The 18,075-nt window shown below is 33.4% G+C and overlaps 1 protein-coding gene and 2 pseudogenes across 2 annotated transcripts; 1 reads left to right on the top strand and 2 right to left on the bottom strand.

The window, feature by feature from the left end:
* Positions 1–1,948: 1,948 nt before the first annotated feature.
* LOC143624374 (protein FAR1-RELATED SEQUENCE 5-like) lies at positions 1,949–3,237 on the bottom strand. Its single transcript, XM_077095054.1, has 2 exons — positions 2,547–3,237; positions 1,949–2,430 (listed from the first exon to the last, which is right to left on the bottom strand). Exons 1-2 carry the CDS (start codon positions 3,235–3,237, stop codon positions 1,949–1,951), a joined length of 1,173 nt encoding a protein of 390 aa, XP_076951169.1.
* Positions 3,238–6,054: 2,817 nt separating this feature from the next.
* On the bottom strand, positions 6,055–6,965 carry LOC143624375 (F-box/kelch-repeat protein At1g57790-like; annotated as a pseudogene).
* Positions 6,966–12,824: 5,859 nt separating this feature from the next.
* Positions 12,825–17,380, top strand: LOC143624365 (putative WRKY transcription factor 21; annotated as a pseudogene). The gene is made up of 4 exons (XR_013152096.1): positions 12,825–13,004; positions 13,444–14,211; positions 14,310–14,435; positions 17,036–17,380. The product of XR_013152096.1 is annotated as a putative WRKY transcription factor 21 (transcript).
* The last annotated feature ends 695 nt before the right edge of the window (positions 17,381–18,075 follow it).

The following is an 18,075-nucleotide window of genomic DNA, read 5'->3' on the forward strand; positions in this document are numbered from 1 at the left end:
TAGGATTCTTGGAAACCAAACTGAATCTTTATGTTTGCAATATTTGATATACAATGAAATTGGGGGTGTGTTTTGCTAGTTATATATCTTATTTTTCCCTTGAATATGACTACTAAATTCACGGGGTTTGGGTTTAGTTTAAACGGGTCAGGTCAAGTTTGGTCGGTCAACCCACAAACACTACCGGTGTTCCTTACTTTATTCATGATTATGTTTTAGGATGTCTAACACCGATACCATCATGTATCTGTTAAGATAATGAATTGAAGGTTAAAGTCAATGTTAATGTCAATTGCAGTGCCACACAACAAATTTGAAAAGCATTTCATGAAAAATGGGAGAACTTGGTACAAAAGATTGCATTATGTGATCATTAACAAGCACCAAAATAGACCAATTATAAGCAAGTCAAAGGTCAAAGCATCATCCACCAAGGTACACCACGCATTAACTTCAAGTTCTGAACATTTCATATAGTTTAGAAAACTAACAATAGTTTTACTTATATTTCAGCAAACACATATGCCCGAAAGGTCCACTTTGGTATGGCTTCAGCTGTCGTGAGTTCAAGAACGCAATCGAGCTGCACCACCTGTCAAGAAAACATGAAGATATTTATCGAAGATGGCCACAAACCGGCACTTGTCACATACACAACACTCTTAGCTGCGTTAACCCTTCAAAAATAGTTTAATTCGATCCCATCCATTCTTTCAAAAGTTGAATCCAACGGCTTAAAACCCGACTCAATCTTCTTCAACGCAAGACAAATGAGGAGATACTTATAATGTTTATTATCTTTATGTCCATGTAAATGATTGTCATGTATTTGAAACAAAATGGAAAATTTTAGATTTGTTATGTACTTTGTTAGCACAGGCATAGATTGAAGAAATGAAAAAAAAAAAAAAATCTTTATTAGCACAAATAAAAGTGTAATGCATGTATGTAATAAATTTCATCTATTTTGAATGTTGCATAGTTTTACATTATTAACAACATTTAGTCATAGTTTGCAAAGTTTGGACAGTTTACACACACGTTTTGGACAGATATGCACCATCAAATATGCAGCAATTCAGCTTCGACCATTTGCACACACATTTTTTACCTGTGTGCATAGCTTGCACACTTGCCCGTTTCAATTTATATTGTTATATATTGACCCGGTTTCAATTTATATTGATACTTTTTTACCCGATTAAGTTTCTATTTCTATATTTGGGTGCGTTTCAGTTTATATTACTATACAAGACCAAATACACAATCACTTAATATTATATTGATCAAAGTGTAGGCGAAAATTTCAGCCCTGACTATGACAGTTAAGTTCTGAACATGGCTTGATTTTATTGCAGATGTGATATTGTCATATTACCTCGCACACTCCGTTTTTGTACACTTGGTTTTGACTCGTTTAAGTTTGTATTTCTATATTTTGGCCCGTTTCGTTATATGTCACTATATTTTCAGCCGGTTCTAGTTGATACGTTTTGACTCGTTTAAGTTTGTATTTCTATATTTTGGCCCGTTTCGTTATATGTTACTATATTTTCAGCCGGTTCTAGTTGATACGTTTTGACTCGTTTAAGTTTGTATTTCTATATTTTGGCCCGTTTCGTTATATGTCACTATATTTTCAGCCGGTTCTAGTTGATACGTTCTGACTCGTTTAAGTTTGTATTTCTATATTTTGGCTCGTTTCGTTATATGTCACTATATTTTCAGCCGGTTCTAGTTGATACGTTTTGACTCGTTTAAGTTTGTATTTCTATATTTTGGCCCGTTTCGTTATATGTCACTATATTGGATTACAAACTCATTCAACATGGTATTTGAATTCACAAATCCATCAAAAAAAGAATGAATGCTCTCGCTTCTTCCACTTGATGTCATACCAGCAAAAAAACAATCTTTCAAGAAGGCTTTAGCCCAATACTTGCGTTGATTATACATCTATCCAACTCCCACTTTCAAATTGGTATCTACTACATAAAAATTCCCAATGATTTTCAAATTCTTCAACAGTATTACTCTTTATCCACTGCTTGTATGGCTCTTCAATGTCATTATAACGAACTGTAAGTGCTCGAAGATGTTCAATCTGATGTTTCTTTATATGCCATGAACAGAAACGATGTCGGGTTTTTGGAAAAACTTTTTTAATTGCATTTTCAATAGCTTTGTCTTGATCGGTAATTATTGCCAATGGATGCTTATCAAACATGCACTTTAAGAAATTTTGAAATAGCCATTCAAAAGTCTCTTGTTTCTCATTCTCTAACAGTGCACCGGCAAAAAGCATGGACTGGCGGTGATGATTCACCCCGACAAATGGAGCAAATGGCATCATAAACTTGTTGGTCATATATGTGACATCAAACACAACAACATCCGCAAACTTTATATACGAGTCTCTTGATCTCCCATCTGCCCAAAAAATATTTCTAGGAGACCCATCGTCAAATAAGTCCACAACAAAATAAAGGTCGCGGTCTTCTAGTAATTTATCTTGAAATATTTAATAAGGCCATAAAACTCTTTACCCTTGTATTGTTTTCGTTGTTCACCTAATATATCAGCACATTGTTTTGATGTAACATCATTTTCACTTGGATTTTTCATAGTATTTACGACCTTCTTGATTTGACAAGGTCTCAACCCGGATTGACCAAGTTCCAACATCAGAGATTTGCAAACCAGTGAGCGGGGAAACTTCCCATGAGACCTGTGTTTCATTACCTTGGTTGGAGTAGCGGTTATTTCATGGTTGTGTGCATTGTTAAATGCATTAACGAACCATTTCCCATCTTTACCTTTTGAAATTCGAAGAAACGCTTCACAACCGGTCCTTAAATTCCTGCGACGTTTCTTAGCTTCTCCTGCAGAACCATCACGCTTCAAATCTTTAAAACCCTCTTTGTTGCATACATATTTCTTTCTATAAGCCTCGTTTGTTGTCTTATTTTTATGAGTCACACGTTTACGTATTCCAAAACCATGTAAAAACGCATAACCGTTATAGAATTCATATGCATCATCGGGAGTATCGAAAACCTGTCCAATTACTTCGATTGGTACTTCTTTTTCAACCCCAATATCCAAGTCCGCAACTTCTGTTTCGTCTACTTCAACGTCGGAACCGTTATTTGAGACCAAATACCCATTTGCATCAATGTGTTCAATAAGATTTGTTTCAAAAGCTTCATACTCTGATTGAACACTTACTAAATCCATTGTGGTGTTGATGTTCTGCATCAATAAAAGAAAATTATTGGACCATGTAAACTGATAATCAACAAAGTGAAAGAAAGAATTAAAACGTGGATTAGTACACAAATTTCCTATCAATTAATCAAGAATCAAACATCAATATTCGTTTTCATTTAGCTTAATCCTATCAATTAATCAAGAACCTGATCGATTTAAGAACGTACCAATCTTCGTATGTCCTTGTTAATCGTCGATCATCTGTGAACTTCATAGGGTTGTTGGGTTTGCAATGAAGCATAAGAGAGCATAGCAGATAATAGAGCGTGGTTTTAATGGTATTTAGTGTTTAGGGTTATTTTTATCAAAACTATGTAGTTTTGATGGTGTAAGGTTACCCGACTCACAGCACCGTATTCACTTTCCCCTTACTATTAATATATCAAAACCAAAATTTAGGAAAATAAATATGATGGTCTTCTGAATGGGTCAATTCAGTATAATGCAATAGAAAGTAAATGTTATTTCTATTTTGATGGAGTTGTAAGATGGTTAGGGTATGAAGTAGAAAGCCAGGGGCTCAATCATTGTAGAGTGTAAAATTTTAACCGACTAACCCTAAAAGATTCATTTTGAGAATCAACATAAACTTAACGTTGTTAAGTTTAAGTTTAATTTAACGAGAGACCACTGAGAGCCAATTTTCTTAAATTCGGGGCCGCCAATAGGAATAAACTCAACTGAAATTATTATCGACCAATAACATTTAGTTGAGAATATTAAAATCAAATTTGCCTAAAACAAAATGGGTCAAACGGATCCAAATGCATTAAATTAAATTAAATTAAATTAAACACCTCAAAAGAGATGTTGAAACAAGGGAAAATAATAAAAGTATTTCACATTTTTTTCTCTCTTTTACAAACAATACACAAAACAAGTAGAATTACAATTGTAGTCAAACAAACAAAACTAGAAAATAAATTAATCAGTAGTGAAATATGTTTCACAGAAAATATAAGGAAACTATTATTTAAAACATGTTTAATAATTAAATATTATGACATCATATGCATGCAAGCTATTAATTTATTGCACATTTTACTTTAAACATGTTGTAAAAGCATAGTAATTTGTGCATTGCAAATATTTGATTGTAGATATGCAAATTAATTTTCAATATACATGCATTGTATATAAATACATGCATGTGATATGAGAGGAACACACAAGTACTTAACCTTTGGAACTTGAAAATGAGTATTTTTGCTATGAATAAGCTTTGATCACTTTTCATTGCATTGACCTATTTCACTTGCTTTCTCATAATCCCTTCTCAAAGCTGGTGTTATACTACACATTGGTTTATAAAAATACACAGCGCAATTCCAAATTCACATATCGATGTTTATGTGAGGTCAGGTGACGATGATCTTGGGCATCACATTTTTACTCCTGATCTCCCCTATAAATTTGATTTTTGCGACAACATATGGGGAAACACTCTCTTCGTAGGAGATTTTACTATCAGTTTCGATCAGCATATTTTCATATTTTTGATAAATATGTAGAAAATACTGTTTGTGCTGAGTGTGACAAGCAGAATCTTTTTTGGCTACTAAAGGAAGACGGTTATTACTTATCTAATGTATCGAACCATATGATGATCCAATTTGGGCGCGTAAAGGAGATTGGGAGTACTAAAAGATTTGTTTATGTCGTTTATGTAATGGTTCTACTTTAATAAAATTATATTAATGATATGTGTGTGAATTTTCTGTTTTGTGGTTACAAAACAATTTCGTTGGTAAATTTTGAGTGGTTTTAAATTCAATTAAAATTGTCAATAACCAAATAATTTAATTTCTCATGTTGTGAACCATAACATATAGCACCCCCCAACAAGTTTTTAAATAATAATATTAAAAGTAATAACAATAATAAAAATAGTCTAGGGAAAAATATGAAATATTATATAAAAAACTGCTCTTTAGAGGCTAACAGGTCATGGAAGATACACTAGAGGCTAGCAGATCATGAAAGACGCCCGCTGGAGACTAACAGATCGTGAAAAACATTTTTGGTGGTCAAACAAATCGTGAAAGACGCATTGAGGCCTAACACGTTGTCAAAGACGTGTTTGTATAAGACATTTTTAAAAACTTTTATTTTTATGAACGAAAACAAAATCTCTCTCCATAGTTGAGACATTTTAGAAATTTTCTATTTATTTAATGTGGCCACTTATTTTGTTATTTGATGGAAGTTTAAGTTGAAATTGATGTTGGGGAATTCATGATATGAGACTTTGGTAGAATAAGCATCTATTGAAATGCAAATAATTTTGTGCTTGGGTCATATGAACAAATGGATTTTTTTTTGAACGACCAATCAAAAAATATATTAACAAGTAAATGGATTAACATACATGAATGTTCGATAGTTACATGATTGACTTTCAATGTTTTGTGTTTCGTAAATTTATCATTTTTCTTTAAGCATAAGTTAAACGCGTTGTGTTTAGATTTTAAACAAAACTATTCTTGTTTATAATACAAAGAAAGATAGTTTTAAGTCATTAACTCATTATGCTATTAAACAATCTGTTCATCGGACGCGTATAAAACCAGTCAATAATAAAATTCAATATTCAAATATATTTAACTAGTTCTTAACAAAAAAAACAAAAACAAAACAAAAACACCATCAATAATAAATTCAATGTTCAAATATCATCCAAATTAAAACAAAAATAATGAAAGAAAATAAAAAGGTTTGTGAGAATAAAAATCTTTATAAAGACATGAATTAAGAATCAAATCCTAACAATTTGGCGACAAACACTTACCATTGAAGATCTTTACTTGCTTCATAAAACCTTGGTTGAATCCAAACAGCCTTACACATCCTTGTTTTGGTCTCAGAAACATTAACAGCTTCTTTCAAGTACACTATTCTCTTAGAGTTTTTATTTTCATATGTTAATCCACAAACATCAACATATTCATCATCTTCAAGCTTTATCTTCTTCTTAAGAAACATGTTTTCATAGTAAATATACGGCAAATACTCCGTATCTTTGCGCATCATTGAAGGTTCAACGATGTTGTACTTCGTCCCTATCTTATCCTTAACCGAAAACCCCAACACAGATTTCTCACCAAACATGTAATAAAATGTTTCACCCTTGTTATCATATGTTGCTCCGGTGACATTAAGGTTTGATCCGTGGTACCCGGACACTTTATGTTGTGTCCAAGTGTTTTCCCCCTTTGAAATCATGTTTATTTCAAACCAAGAACTATCAATAGGGTTGATGGTGGAAACAATGCATGTTTTCGATGTGGGAGCGTTGGAGAACGCTCCCACGTGGCCCTCGATTTGTGGTTTTGGGAACTCTGGGAGGGGGATTTTGGATAGGGAAAATGGGGAAAAGAAAAACATTGTGTTATCCTTGTGTAGAAGCAACCATCCTTGATATGACGCGAGACAGACTGCGCCAGCGATGTCTGGAATCTCTCGGTTGTAAGTTTTTGAGTCATTGTAAATGACGCATTTTGAATCTCCGGATTTGTGGAAGAGTAGCCAGGTTTTTTGGATGATTCGATTGCAGCCGTGGCAGTTGATGAAGCAGAGCGAAAATCTTTACATGTTCCTCGGAAACTTAAGAGTTCGAGGAGCGGTAATTTGATGGCGATGAATGATAGTATTTCCATCGGAAGATCGGTCCATGATCTCGGTCTTTCGGTACCCATTGATCCTATGATAGCATTTATAACAAATAAATTATGTCAATATGCAAGAACATGTCACAATATTATCATTCTTTTATATTTTTTAGCATTTTATACAATATATAATTTCTTGAGCAAAATGTGCAGTTGATAATATCAGATTATTAAAAAAAATGTGAGTTAAACAAAATCAATAACATTAAAAGAAAAAACAAAACAAAAAGTTAGTATGTGAGGGTTTTTTATTATTATTTTTCCGGTTGGCCGAGGCCTTGCAAACTTTTATTAATACTCCTAAGGGTTTAATTCTTCCTAGCTTACATGTTCGGAAAATTTCAAGGGACGGATGACCGATTGTTTATCACTTAGATTTGGATTTTCTACGGGTTTGATGTTGAAATTTCTACGTGTGCAATGTCAAAATACACTAATATATATATAACACTAAAACAAAATTTTGTACAGGTTCGACCGACCCGTTCCCCTGAAGTTGCCTACGCCCATGCTAGCTTGTGAGTATTTGAGTATTTCTATATATCATCTCTTTACTAACTTCAAAAAGAATGATTTTGGGAGGGTAAGGGGAATCACGGAACGAGGTTCAAGAGAGTCCATTGACCCTCCAATCACTAGAACTTGGTTAATTTTTGTATATAAAATTTGAACTTAAAAAAAACATAAAGTTGAACCACTACAACCTTATGATGACTTTCTGACTAAAAGGTTTTAGTTCCGGTTAGAGTTGGTGGTGATTAATCAGTAAAGATACATGCATGCATATGAAGCTGCATGCATGAAAAATTTAAGGAATGAAAAAACAAAATAAAATCTTTTAACACAATAATAAACAGAAATTAATCAAGTACCTTTGATGTTCTAGGGTAGAAGATAACTTCGTCAAAATATTTAACGGCGTTGAAGGCAATATATAATAATAATAATAATAATAATAATAATAATAATAATAATAATAATAATAATAAAAATAATATATAGTGACAATAGAGATTGGGCTATTTGTTACATCTCATTTCAAAACTCAAAACCCTAAAATAATATCTTATAAATTTGAGAAGAGAGCCGTATGTTTTATTAATTTTATTTTAATTCTAGAGTATAGTTATCATTTTTTTTTTATTCTATACCAACTTATCCAAGCTTTTCAGCCGCCAAAATAGGGAGTGCATTTTACACGTTTATAATTTGCATTTTACATGTTACTTGCTTATTAATTGCAAAAACAGAAACTTGTGGGCTTGAGGGGCTAGGGCTGTGGGCTTAGTGATATAAACTTTTTGACAACAAGGCAGTTGTAAATTGAAATATTAGACAACCAAAAAGCAGGCCCGGCCCATAATCTATACTCCTTTTATGTAAAGAAAAGTTTACGGTTATATCAAAAGTGAGTCTTTATATTTAGGTTTTTTCTTTAGTTATCATATAACTCATTCATATAATAAGGAATTGATTGGAGATGTGATTTTGATGGTTCTCTCAAAACTTACCATAAATTATATAGGTTTGACAACTTTAGAGAATGAGCTGAGAATGCTCTTATGGGATAGATATATTGTTTGAATAGCAATTCCCTATATAAATGGATTACTATTCGCTCTATATTGATTGCATATATTTTTTAAGGAAAAAAAAAGAAATATGATTATAAAATGGAATTAAACAGTATTATTTAGTTGAACAGAGATACATATGAGGAGTTAGATGTATGATTACTTCAATTGTAAACAAACTAGTAAATTACACGACGCGTTGCGTCGGGACTGGTCAGATACGCCTATGTACCTGTCATGTTACTCTAAATTCTAAGACGCAAGCGTTAAAACAAATTATATATTTAAAACGACGTTTATTTGGCTGTTAAAACCCGAATGTTGGTAAACCCAAGCATTGTCGGTACCCTGCGTTGTGGCGGTGAATCGACATGAATTTGGTCATTTTCAGTTACGGTACAGTATAAAAAATGTTGGTAAAGAACCTAAGCATTGTCTATACCCGGCATGGTGGCGGTGAGTCGACACGAATTTGGTCGGTTTCAGTTATGTTTGTTACGGGACAGTATAAACAATGTTGGTAAAACCTAAGCGTTAAATCCCAAAATTAATAAATTCGTCAAACTAACATATAAAAAAATAAAAGATCTAAAATGGTGTTTTCGGTCGATAAAACCCGGGCGTTAGTAAAACGCGAGCGTTGTCGGTCCTGGCGTTACGGTGGTGAGCCGACATCAATTCGGTCGGTTTCGGTTACGTTCTTTATGGTTTTGGAACTAAAACAAAAATGTCTGTATCATCTAGTAGTTGGTAAATCCTGCACGTTGTTTGTTTTAGACGTTGTAGTGGTGAGTCAACACCAATAATCGTTTAATCGTCAAACTTAAAGCACAAAACTAATATATATATATATATAATAATTGGACAGTTAGGCGCCGCCAAATGAACCAATCATAGTCCAGTGGCGCCAAACTTCCTTTTTATTATATATAATAATTTTATAGATAAATATTTTAGTTATATGGATGAAAATAAGTTGGTTTAGAATTGTGATTTAACTAGTCATTTGAATCGTATTGATTGGCGTAGTATCTACAATGGTTCTCCATGATAGATGACTGGTCGCAAATAGCTTGTATATGGGAAGCAACGACCTATTGGAGCACACAAAAAGAAAATCGGGAAAGAATATTATGCTATATTATACAAAACTAGTTTATAAGACATGTGACTTGTTATTCCAATCTAAACTGAGTGGTAAAGTCTCTTGCTTTTGAGAGTGTAGACCACTGTATTATAGTTTTTATTTTACTTCTTATATTTTCCATTTTTTTAAAACTATGAACTTTTATAAACAATCAACGCCAACCGCACGAACAAGCACCTAAAGACAACCTCAACAAGCGGGAGAGCAAACACACAACCCCAAAAAAGGAGCAAAACGAAAATTACATGAATACAAATCTACACCGATTCAACCACTTCATCAAACTATTCTTAAACCTGCTTTTAAACCAAAGAAAACCGAATAAATCAATATTTTTGAATCGACCAATCCACTTTTTTAAAATATTAGAAATAGCTATTAAAAAATGAGTTATTTTCAATTACTATATACATTTGCATCTTAATTAAACCCTTTATTTGGACCTTTGGAATAAGTTCAATCTGACCTACTATGACTTTACAAGAGTCAAAAGAACCGAATAATATTAGTCATTCTGGGTCCCACCAGCAATAAACATAGGCAATATGCAAGGTGTTATGTGTATTTCACGCGCTGTCGTTTTGCGTTGTTTCGTACTATGTCGGATTATTCGTGTCTCTTTCTTATTCGTTGGATCGTAACCGCTACAAAGATTCCGTTTGCTTCGTGGTAATGAGAAAAAATAATTTGTAATTCACAAGTTTCGTCCTTCAACAATTCATATGTTCACTTATGTGCCTAAGTTTTTTTAAAATGTTTGTTTAAAATAATATTGTCCTATGTTTGACATTTATGAATGCTTTTTAGGATATTTTATCTGGTTTATCTTTTTGACTTTGTAGTTGAACTAGGTAACACCCGACGCAACGCGTTGCGTCGACCGTCTGGTTTGGTTTGTTACAATGTTCATATGGTACCGTTATTCACTATAACCAAAAGAGAAACCAACAAAATAAAGTCGTGATATGCCTAAAAGAATATAAGACGTATTATATCAATAATAAATTGAAAATGATAACTTTACAATATTTATCCCGCAAATGACTTGATTCCATTGTTTGTCACATATATGCAATTTATTTTATTGCGCAGGTTTGATTGCCTTTCTTTTATAGTTTGCTAAAGAAACCAATTTTGTAAAGTGAATAATATTTTGTCGTTCAAACAAACATGAATTGTATATTAACAAACAAAAATAATCTCCGCTACTGTACGATCTTCATCTCCACAAGGCCGTCATAGAATATCTGAGAGCTCTTATATATAACTTTAATTGATTCCATCATATCAACGCCGCTAAACTACAATTGTCGCACCAAAAGGTTGTAGTCGAAACCCTTAGCCATCAATACGTAAAATGATAAACACTTAGTCAGACTACCCGGCGAGATCGCCGCCTATCTCCATTCTCCAACCTCCTCGCTAGCCTAATCGCATAGCTGATTACCGACTACTTGTTCAACGACATAAACATCTATTTGTTATGAAGCTCATAAGGTTGTACCAAGGTTCCAAACATCATACACAAAACACACAAATTATAGTGCTATATTGTATTTATCAAAGCAACAAAGAACTGAACTTGCAAATATATAAACTTTACTGTAGCAACCCATTGTATATATCTACTGTTATAATAAACAAAAACATTGATTTGCCACATGACACTTAATTGTACCATTTTTTTACCAAGTGGCATCATTGTTATTCAACTTTGAAAGTCATAAGACTCATAACTATCTAATTAAAACAATGAATAAATATTTATACTTTCCATGTTAATGATTTATCTATCATTTTATTATAGTAAATAAAGTAAAAAAATAGAAATAAAAGAACGTATATAGAACTTTTGAAACTCATTTTACTGTGTGTAAATTTGTGTTGTATGCTTTTAGTTTATTAGTGATCGATACAGAAGATACCATGATTCGTCTTTACTTTGAGCAATACGAAAATGGTTCATTTCATTTGATTATTTTTTACTATTAGTTCTATATAATAAAAATGTTTTATATGTATTGATAACTTTTGCTAAAGTGATATAATATAACACTCAAGAAGAATAGTAGATTGATGATAATGCATACCAGTACTCTTTCTTTCATATATAATAATTATGTGCATTTTTTTATCACTGATAGTGAAATTCATTGTGCTTATTCATTGTCACAAACTTGCACCAATTAGAGTTTCATGCTAAATTGATATAGAAAATAAGTTGTTTTGATCCCTAAAATATAATGAGGTCATGGTGAGTTTTTTTTTTTACTTTATGATATCCATTTAAATTCATGAAGCAAAATTCATATATTCATGAAAGAGTATCCTGGTGGTGATGACATTGTGTTGTCTGTTATAGACACAACACTCGTTAAAAAAAATTTACAAGTTAAGTCCATAAAGTATACTTGACTATTATAAATGATATGAAAATGGTTGTAATTATGGGTGTTGCAAACCGATTTTATACAAAATCATTGTAAGGAATAAGATCATGAGTAGGGTATTCGAAATACTAATGTGTTTCTTTTAAGTTGGTTGTTTATTATTATGATTTGTTTGTGTTCTATAATCTATACAAGAATCTTATAATTGTTTGATATATGAGAGGAATGATGGTTTGGTTTTCAGTGGGATACTTATTTGTTGTTAATAAAATCTTTGCAACAATTTTTTTACAATGATTTACATAACGGGTAATAACAAGTTTCACTTGAAACAAGCTCACTTTTCGTATGACTTGGAACATTTTGGGCAAGTTCAACTTGTATTCGACCCTTTAAGTAAATGGGTCAAATTCGATACTTGTGTTCTCTTATAGTTGGCAAAACGGACGAGCCGTGTCGTCATCGCAACGCATAAGAACCGGTTTGGTCGGTATAAGTTAGGGTCAAAACTGGTTATTTTATGAAAAATATTACTTTCATAAATGACAATTTATGAAAGATAAAGGACAACCACTGAAACTTGATGTAAATATAAATGGACAATTTATGTAATTCTTTATAATAATAATAATAATAATAAAAGTATTACCAAGTTCAACAGGTGGGACCCGCCATTGAAATCTGCTGCAGAGATGGCAGTTTTTTTTTCCTGACCACCTCTACTATATAATGTACATCCTCTCCTCTCCTCTCCTCTTCTCACGCTTCTCTCTCTCTCTCAACTTCAACTTTCTCTCTCTAAAAATAATAATATTAATAAAAATAAAATAATAAAATAAAAGCATTGTAAGTGTGAATTCTCTGCTTGAATCAACTGAAAGTCTTCTCTTTTACACCAAACATGAAGATTTAAAGAATCTTGTTTTAGGGTTCTTAATATACCTCATGAACAAAGGTATCATCTTTACTTTGATTTATTACTTTTTTCATTCAATTAAGATGTTATTTTTTGTGGGTTTTGTTTGGTTTTGCTGATTATGCTTTTGGTTTCTTTAAATTCTTGTTTTTAGTTTATCAAGAATCAAGATAATAATATGAAATTTCATCTGGGTATTTTATTTTTGGGTTTTTTATGGGTTTTAATTTGTGGGTTTTGTTTGGTTTTATTGATTTTGCTTTTGATTTGTAAATTCTTGTTTTTTTTTTAATAAAAAATTGGAACTTTACCCTTTTAATTATCAAGAATCAAGATAATACTATGAAATAATATGAAATTTCATCTGGGTATTTTGTCTTTGGGTGTTTTATGGGTTTTAATTTGATAAATTTGTGAAATTTTTGATTAATTTGGTAACAAGATTCTAATTTTGGTTTTTTTTTTTTTTTGAAATTAGGGTTTTTTTAGGGGATTTGAATTTGGGGATTTATGGAGGAGATGGAAGCAGCTAATAAAGCTGCAGTTGAAAGCTGCCATAAAATACTTAATTTATTAGCTCAACCTAAAGATCATGTTCAATCACAACATTTAATGGTACAAACAGATGAAGCTGTTATTAAACAGATGATGGTTTAGGTTTAACTCATTCCAGAGTAAGAAAATTGAGTAAAGTTCATAACTTTATTCCTCAAAACATTCTTCAAGAAAACCCCAATATTCAAGAACCACCAACACCCCTTCGGTTTCACCTCACACCGTTAAACCAGACTCACGCGGTTCAAGAAACTGTTCCGAATGGCGTCAAGAACACATTTTTATCATCGAACAATCACCCGATGTACCCGACGTACCCGACGCTCGAGTTGAACTCAATCGGGAAGAGCCCGGTTCAGATTGGGAGTTCTCAACAAAACCCTAATCTTCATCTTAACTACCAGTTTCTTAAACAGCAGACCGAGATGATGTATAAGCGTAGCAATAGTGGGATAAATTTGAATTTTGATAGTGCGGTTTGTACGCCTACTATTTCGTCGAACCGGTCGTTTATGTCGTCGTTGAGTATGGAAGGAAGTGTGACTACTTTAGATGGGAGTTCTTTTCATTTAGTCGGGTCAACTCGGTCGGCTGATCAAGGTTCGCACCAACATAAACCGAGGTGTATGGTTAGGGGAGAAGATGGGAGCTTGTAGTGTGGGAGTTCGGGTAGATGTCACTGCAAAAAGAGGTTAGTGTCGGTCTTAGATTTATTGCCCGTGACATTTTATTATCAATTTTATTACTGAAAATTCATGTTTGTATTTTGTTTTCGGTTTTGTTAATCAGGAAACATAGGGTTAAGAGGTCAATCAAAGTACCGGCTGTTAGTAACAAGCTTGCTGATATTCCGCCTGATGAGTATTCGTGGAGGAAATATGGCCAGAAACCGATCAAGGGTTCTCCTCATCCAAGGTAAACGACTCAAATACTTGCGGTTTATATTAACTTTTTAATAAATATTATGTTGCAGTTTAATCCATCGTATGTGGAATATTATTACACACTAGCATTCATTTACCATATTTGTTCGGGAAAATTCCCATACATGATGTCCGTTCTCCTAAAAGACATCAAGTTTTGTCCATTTGACTAAAGTTTTCCCAAAATGTCCATCTCGTTTACCGTGGACTCCTATCTTATATATTGTTAGACAACGATATACTTATCCAACCGATAGAAGTCACGTGTCTTTTAAATAAGTTTATAATTAAGAGCCGACTTTATATACGTTTAATATTACTCTTTTTTTGTTCTTTTCTTTCTTTTTAAAATATATAGTTTTATAAATTTCGGATATACCATTGCAGTATGATTATTTTTATCAACACATTGACATAAGCTTTACTCATATCCGAGTTTGGTCAAATTTAAATCGAACGTTTGATATAAATTTGACATGGCTCGGTATTGAGTAAAACTTATGTTGACCCGTAGATAAAAATAAGCACATCGCAACGATATATTCGAAATTTTATAAAATTATATATTTTTAAATTTTAGAAAAGGAAAACAAAAAATAAGAGTAATATCAATTATATTATTTTCGTATTCAAACAAATTCTTCATCAAAGAAAAAAGGCGTACAGCGTTTTTACAATAGCATATGATGCTTGTAATTAATGATCGGACGATGGTTTTTTCAGTGGGCATTTTGGGAAGAAAATATTTAAGTAGACAAAGCCTTGACTTCAATCACTAGTATGGACATTTTGGGAATTGTCCCTATTTGGTTTGCATTAACTCAAGTGCATCATCATCATCATCATCGTACTCAGTATATCCCACCAATAGCAAAGCTATGGTAGGGTCTGAGGAGGGTAAGATGTAGACAGCCTTACCTCTACCCCATAAGGATAGAGAGGCTGCTTCCGGTGAGACCCCCGGCTCGATAGTAGTTTTGCATCAAGCCTTGGACATAAGGCACATAGCACTCAATCATCGGGACCGGCTGATCGGTGCATGTACCCTTGTCTTTCGGCTATCAACGCCACTACATGATGCCTGATTAACCGTCCGTCACTTTTAACGTTATTTTCACGAGATTAGTAAAATAACGTCAAAACTAGTGCAATTTCACTTTTGCCCACCCGAGGGTTCACACATATATACATCATATGTGCGCACCGCAAGCAGGGCTAAATTAACTCAAGTGCATGATATATGTAATTATGTAAGAAAAAAGCTGTTTACAAAAGGTGGTTTCATTAAAAAGCATGTTCTTTATTAGTTGTTAGTTACACATATATAACATTTTTATGGATTATTGAGTTCACATTTGACTAGGAAGTGGTGTTAATGAATCTAAGCAGAGTGTTTACAAATTTAATTATTGAAACAAAATAAAATTTTTTGATAGTGCTTACATGAAAACGCACCCCGTGTAGTGTTGACGCTCAGTTTTGGTAAAATGTTTTCTTCTATTAAAAGGATACAGAAGTTCGAATCAATAATGTTTAAAAAGAGTGTACATGAACCAAGAGAAAGTAAAAAGCAAATACACAGTATGACACGAGCTTGCGCATTGTGTCTAGACTCTAGGGCTGTTCAAAAAGGCCGTGGCTCGTGGCTCGCTCAAAAAAAGCTCGGCTCGAAAAAGCTCAATTCTAAATGAGCTCGGCTCGACTCGGCTCGATTTCTGAACGAGCCGAGCTCGAGCCAGGGTCAGCTTGACTCGTGGCTCGGTCTGGGCTCGACTCGTTAGCTCGGTTCGTTTAGATTAAACCCTAAATTTTAATATCTATTTATAATAATAGTATACCAAGAAATAAATAAATAAAATTTATGCATATATTATGCCACCCGATATCTAAAACCTTATAAAAGAATAGCTAAAATAAAACATATAAAGTTACAAATTCTCTAGTTTATAAATTTTATATAATATGTATGTTAAAATTATAATTTTTGTCTTTTATATATCAAAATTTGTAAAATATAAAATAAAAAAATAAAAAATAAAACAATCTAAAAAAATTAAAGGAGCCTCGCTCGAGCTTTAAACGAGCCGAGCTCGAGCTTGAATTTCAGCTTGATAATAAAACGAGCCGAGCTCGAGCCAGCTCGATTAAGTTCGAGCTCGAGCACACTCTTGCTCGACTCTACTCGGCTCGTTTACAGCGCTAATTGTGTCAGTTTTTATATAATGTACTCGTGTGTATAAAGACAGTTTAGTTAGAAATGGCAAAATGGACGAGGTGACAGATTGGTAATACGCTCGGGTCGAAAACGGGCTGGTCAAAACTGGGCTGGGTTGACCACAAACACTTACAAAAAGTATTATTCATGAATGTGTAAATCATGAATTCCAATATTATGACAACAATAAGTATTTACATTAAAAAAAACATACTAATACTTCAAATTTGATCCAACTAAAGAATGGTAACAAAGATTCTAGACACAATCTCATTACATTAATAATCAAAATCTTGATATTAATCAGTTGATCTGTTCTTTAGTTTTTTTTTAACGAACTCATTTGAGATGATGTTTTTTTGGTTGATGACGAACAGGGGTTACTACAAATGTAGCAGTATGAGAGGCTGTCCCGCAAGGAAGCATGTGGAGAGGTGTTTGGATGACTCAGCAATGCTTATCGTCACATATGAAGGCGATCACAACCATTCGAGGGGCGTACCTTCTCAATCAGCAAACACATGAAAGAAAAAGAAAAGGGAAAATCTTTTGATGGAAGAAAGCTCAAGAAGATCGGTGTTGTTTGTTGTCTGTTTTAAGTTGAAGTCTTGATCGCATTTGGGTTGGTCCCGTACATGTTTTTTGTGCGATTTTAGGGGAAATATATGGGGGGTTTGGATCAAATTGTCATATGGGATGGTTGGTTTTTTGTTTAAATTATCAACTTAAGAGTAGACTTTTTATTGGGAGTTTTTTTTATGTTGTTTTGGTGCATTGCATATTTGATTGGCTAAAGCGAACCCGGTTTGAGAAGAACGAACCGAACCGACCCGGTTTGAGAAGAACCGGTTTCACCCAAATCGGTTCATGAACCGACCCAAATCACCGGTTTTGACACCGGTTCTCCTTTTGAACAACCAAACTGGGTTTAAAACCTAACAGGTTTGAGGAAAACCGGTTTTAAACCGAACCGACTTGGACCAGGTCGACCTCACTTGCTCTTAAACCGGTTTTGACTAGGCTTTGACCAAACCAGTTCGGTTTATAAACCAGTTCAGTTTGGGAAAAAAACCGGTTTTGTACACCTCTAGTTTAAGGGGATTCACATGAAATCTTGTTGTGTTGGTGATGTGAAAAGGGTGTGGCTTGCTAAGAGCTTGTGCAGTTAGTGATGAGCTCGGTACTGAAACTTGGGTACCGTACCGATCCCGTAACCTTAAAAAGTGGGTACATGTACCGTAGGCAAAATACTGGTACTGTGCCGATCTTGAAATCTCAAAAGGTGAGTATCGAAAGTACATGGTTAGGTACCAGTTGCTTATTCGTAGGTTTTAAAAGTATGAAAATTGATGGACCTCCCAGATCACCGACGTAAACCCGCTTCCGGGTCAGGCAACCCGGCCCAGACTACAGTCAT

This window comes from Bidens hawaiensis, unplaced genomic scaffold, assembly GCF_021521415.1.
Source record: "Bidens hawaiensis isolate Kalapana, Puna unplaced genomic scaffold, B.hawaiensis_p1.1 tig00003775_1, whole genome shotgun sequence".
Classification (NCBI taxonomy): Eukaryota; Viridiplantae; Streptophyta; class Magnoliopsida; order Asterales; family Asteraceae; genus Bidens; species Bidens hawaiensis.

Excerpts from the sequence above, each read along its gene's own strand:
- LOC143624374 (XM_077095054.1), bottom strand. The coding sequence starts at position 3,237 with ATGGATTTAGTAAGTGTTCAATCAGAGTATGAAGCTTTTGAAACAAAT. Across the intron at positions 2,431-2,546 it reads ACAACGAAAACAATACAAGG|ATGGGAGATCAAGAGACTCG; the intron begins GTAAAGAGTTTT and ends TTTTTTGGGCAG.